The 5,366-nt window shown below is 32.6% G+C and overlaps 1 protein-coding gene across 1 annotated transcript; it reads left to right on the top strand.

Annotated features, from left to right (window-relative positions):
- The first annotated feature begins 393 nt into the window (after positions 1-393).
- LOC143055118 (coadhesin-like) lies at positions 394-3,782 on the top strand. Its single transcript, XM_076228261.1, has 6 exons — positions 394-540; positions 1,535-1,702; positions 1,974-2,141; positions 2,540-2,707; positions 2,985-3,152; positions 3,550-3,782. Exons 1-6 carry the CDS (start codon positions 423-425, stop codon positions 3,780-3,782), a joined length of 1,023 nt encoding a protein of 340 aa, XP_076084376.1. The 5' UTR covers positions 394-422.
- The last annotated feature ends 1,584 nt before the right edge of the window (positions 3,783-5,366 follow it).

Below are 5,366 nucleotides of genomic sequence, written 5' to 3'. Positions count from 1 at the left end.
TTATATAATCATCAAATACAATGTATATTTCATTATTAAAATTTAACACAAATGCGGCCACTTTCATTTAAGACGAAAACTGTCAAAAATTTAACTTAAATGCTAAAATTGTGAAGATTTCAGTAATTTAGCATGACTTAATGATGCTAGTACCCGATATGTGTGCGTTCTATAGTAAAAAACAGCCCACAATTATGTAGCAGAAGCCTTCTACTTTTTAATAAATAACTAAAAGCTTATATTTAAAAAAATTTAAAAACTGCTATATTTTGGGGCCAAAAAGGGGTCTTACTGGACCTACTCCTTTACCAAAGGAAGTATACGATTAGGTGAAGAACGAAAATATACTTATCGAATATTCAAATAAATGTATTTGTTCATGTTGAAGGTATCTTGAATATAATCCATTGATATGCTGCAAGATGACTGATTTGATTGACTGGTGGTCTCGTCAAACCAAGCTTAGGGTATTTGAAGGCGATTGCACTGATTTTCAAACAAGTACTGATTTAGATGAAATTGATTTATCAAAGTGCCCAGGTTAGTATGTAGTAGCTTAATTGAAAGAGTAAACCAATCCATAGTTGTGCTAGAAGAAAAGGGCACACAGTCGTCATTTCAATATACATTATAGTTTATAATCGACTTATAATAATCATAACTTGTTCGTAATAAACTGTGTGATGATATAAAACAATCACAATTGTAAACTATGAAAAAGGAGCTAATTTTGCTGTAGAATTGAATTGTTATTTGTATTTATTCATGTTTATACGAATAAAAAGCAGTGATTCTCTCATTTTGCATCGCAAAAATGCTTACTGCTAAATATATGATGGTCACTTGCTTTCATTTCGTATGAATTAAAAAAAAAATCATTTAATCCTTACATATCAAGATTTTCGATATAAACAAATATATGATATTCATACGTTAAATATGAAAATAAAAAACATGCAAACACAAAACTTCGTCTGAAATTGGCCGTTTCAGATTCTAAAGCATGATGGGTAATTTCATGAATCGTACCCCAAAATGAAAGTAACGTCACGCCATTGGTTAAATTTCCATTGTTTATGACATTTTTAACCAATCAGGACATTTTGGTGTACGCTTTTGAAAATATTACCCAGAATACATTAGATTCTGAAACGGCAAATTGTCTAGTGCGGTGAATGCAATATCATACAAGAAAAATTCGTTACAGTTTTTCAAAATGTTCTAGATAAAAGTGTCTATAACGGTGAAAAGAAAGCTTAGTGGTTTAAACTATTTTTCTATCATTTTCTGATCTTATACAATATTTCAGGTAATACATATAATACCATCATAAAATTTAATCGTTATGTGATTTTTAAAAAATTGATAGAATACAAGCTCTGCCAATTAAGACATGATATTTATGACATAATTTGTTAACATAAAGTTCAATAGGAAGTATAAAGATAATCCCCATATTAATTGTAAAGCATTATCTTTGTGATATTCATAACAACATACAGAGATCAATTAGAAGAAACTTTTTTTTTTAAAGTTGACGGCGGATGGGGCACGTGGTCGAACCCAATATGTTCGGTAACATGTGGAAACGGTATTCAATCCAGAAATCGATCTTGTGACAGTCCAGTTCCTTCTTTAGGTGGCCAGACTTGTAATGGGTCGAATGTTGATACATCGGATTGCATCTTAAGAGATTGTCCAGGTAATTGTTTGTACGGGGTTTAAAATGGAACTAAGGTTTGTTTTACCATAAAAACACATAACACGGTTGATTCATGTGAGTTACAAAGTATTCATAGATTACAAGCATAGACAATAAAAACATACTATTCAATACATTTAGGACATCTCTATGTAAGATAAGTTCCTTGTAAAATGTGGATAATCAACTAAAAAATTGTAAAGAAACATTTATTTGTTATTCAACATAAAATTAAGGGATCAGTTAGATAGAATTGATTTATTTTTGAAAGTTGACGGCGGATGGGGCTTATGGTCGAACCCAACATGTTCCGTGACATGTGGAAACGGTATTCAATCCAGAAACCGATCTTGTGACAGTCCAGTTCCTTCTGCGAGTGGCGAAACATGTAATGGATCGAGTGTAGAAACATCGGATTGCAGCTCAAGAGATTGTCCAGGTATTTGTTTGTACGGGTTTCAAAATGTAATCCATGTCTGTTTTAAAAATTAATGAATCAAAGTCATTGGTTATATCACAATTTAAAGGTGGTATATCACCTGAATCTCTAATTCTACTATAACATATATTATATGTTGAACTTTATTATATAGGTAATATCATTATGGAAATACCATACCAAACATAACACTGTGGATTTATGTGAGTTACAAAGTATTCATAGATTACAAGCATAGACATTAAAAACATGCCATTTAAGACATTTTAGACATTGTTTGTAAGATAAGTTCCCTGTAAAATGTGAAAAAAATCAACTAAAAGATTGTAAAGAAACATACATTTGTTATTCATGATAAAATTAAGAGATACTTTGATAATCTTTATATATTTTTATAGTTGACGGCGGATGGGGCTCCTGGTCGAACCCAATATGTTCGGTTACATGTGGAAACGGCATTCTTTCCAGAAATCGATCATGTGACAGTCCAGTTCCTTCTGCGGATGGCCAAACATGTAATGGGTCGAGTGTAGATACATCGGATTGCAGCCTTATTGATTGTCCAGGTATTTGTTTGTACGGGGTTTAAAATGAAACTAAGGTTTGTTTTACCATGAAAACACATACCACTGTTGATTCATGTTAGTTACAAAGTATTCATAGATTACAAGCATAGACAATAAAAACATACTACTAGTATTCAATACATTTAGGACATCTCTATGTAAGATAAGTTCCTTGTAAAAGGTGGATAATCAACTAAAAAATTGTAAAGAAACATTTATTTGTTATTCAACATAAAATTAAGGGATCAGTTAGAAAGAATTTATTTATTTTTGAAAGTTGACGGCGGATGGGGCTTATGGTCGAACCCAACATGTTCCGTGACATGTGGAAACGGTATTCAATCCAGAAACCGATCTTGTGACAGTCCAGTTCCTTCTGCGGGTGGCGAAACATGTAATGGATCGAGTGTAGAAACATCGGATTGCAGCTCAAGAGATTGTCCAGGTATTTGTTTGTACGGGTTTCAAAATGAAATCCATGTCTGTTTCAAAAATTAATGAATCAAAGTCATTGGTTATATCACAATTTAAAGGTGGTATATCACCTGAATCTCTAATTCTACTATAACATATATTATATGTTGAACTTTATTATATAGGTAATATCATTATGTAATACCATACCAAACATAACACTGTGGATTCATGTGAGTTACAAAGTATTCATAGATTACAAGCATAGACATTAAAAACTTGCCATTTAAGACATTTAAGACATTTTTTGTAAGATAAGTTCCTTGTAAAATGTGAAAAAAATCAACTAAAAGATTGTAAAGAAACATACATTTGTTATTCATGATAAAATTAAGAGATACTTTGATAATCTTTATATATTTTTATAGTTGACGGCGGATGGGGCTCCTGGTCGAACCCAATATGTTCGGTTACATGTGGAAACGGCATTCTTTCCAGAAATCGATCATGTGACAGTCCAGTTCCTTCTGCGGGTGGCCAAACATGTAATGGGTCGAGTGTAGATACATCGGATTGCAGCCTTATTGAATGTCCAGGTATTTGTTTGTACGGGATTCAAAATAAAACCCATATCTGTGTAAAAAAGTTTGTTCAACGTTAAATCGTATTTACCGTTTTTTTTCTCTCATTAATCGACATTGTGTAATACTAAGAATATAAAAGTTTTGAAACAACAATGCTGTCAAATATCAAATATGTATATACGATTTGAAAACAAATTTAAATAAAGTTTCATCTGTTAAAGTTGATGGTCAGTGGGGTTTCTGGTCGACTGGACCATGTTCTGTCACATGTGGTAATGGTATTAGATATAGAAAAAGAACTTGTGACAGCCCACCAGCTTCTACCAATGGACAAGGTTGTATTGGTTCTTGTACAGTCTACGTGATCTGCACCTTAGAAATGTGTCCAGGTAGGTAAACATGTTCTGTCACATGTGGTAATGGTATAAGATATAGAAAGAGAAGTTGTGGCAGCCCACCAGCTTCTAACAATGGACAAGGTTGTATTGGTTCTTGTACAGCCTCCGTGATATGTACCTTAGAAGTGTGTCCAGGTCAGTTAATATTACAAAAAGATCTCAAAAAACATGTTTAACCCCGCCGCAAATTTGCCCCTGTCCAAAGTCAGGAGCCTCTGGCCTTTGTCAGTCTGGTATGACTTTTCTTTTATATAATTCGGAGTTTAGTATGACGTCCATTATCACTGAACTAGTATGCATATTTGTTTAGGGGCAAGCTAAAGGACGCGCTCCGGGAACGGGAGTTTCTGGCTGCATTGAAGACCCATTGGTGGCCTTTGGCTGTTGTCTGCTCTATGGTCGGGTTGTTGTCGCTTTGACACTTTCCCAATTTCCATTCTCAATTTTATTGAATCAAATAACGCTTATCAAGGTTGATAAGATTTTAAAATTGATTTACTTCTGTTGTTCTAAAGTAAGTGTTGTATCCAGGTTTTTAACCCCTGATCTCTTTGGCAGTTTGATTTAGTCAGTTAGTTGTTATAGTAAATTCATAAACAGTTCTGCATTATGTGTTTTAGCTTTTAATTTTGCCATTTGATAAGAACTTTCCTCACAGTTCAGTATTTTTATGATTTTACTTTTTAACCTATTTGGTGAATCATATTATCTCGTGTAATTAACATACATCAAATGTATTAAAACGCTTGTTTAACATGAAGGATAGACGAAAGGTTTTGAAAGTTTTATTACTTTTTTAGTATATTGAACCTATGGTTATAAAATGTCTGGTTACTACTCAAAGCATATTTTGTTCTATTTTTGAAAATTAATAGTAAAATGAAAATATTTGAATGATATTTTTCTTCTTTCTTTTTATCGTGTAGAATCAAGGAAAATGAAAGCAAGAAAATGGAAAAGATATCATGGAAGAAGACTGAATAGCAGAAGATATCATGGAAGAAGACTGAATAGTAGAAGATATCATGGAAGACGACTGAATATTAGAAGATACAAAAACAACATCTAACATGTACAGCATGTTTGTGTTGTAACTCCGGATGATGCAAGCCAATGGAGTTATTTCTCGAATAATTTAAGAGGGATTTAATACAAAAAATCTTTGTTTTGTCTGTTATGGCAAATCATTTTCTATGAGTTATCTTTTCTTTCTCTATCTTACAACATTTTCTAACAATGTATCTCGGTAGGTCTTCATCATAG

Source organism: Mytilus galloprovincialis, chromosome 12 (assembly GCF_965363235.1).
Source record: "Mytilus galloprovincialis chromosome 12, xbMytGall1.hap1.1, whole genome shotgun sequence".
Classification (NCBI taxonomy): domain Eukaryota; kingdom Metazoa; phylum Mollusca; class Bivalvia; order Mytilida; family Mytilidae; genus Mytilus; species Mytilus galloprovincialis.
Note: the sequence above shows the minus strand (reverse complement) of the source record. Positions and strands in the feature narration are given on the sequence as shown.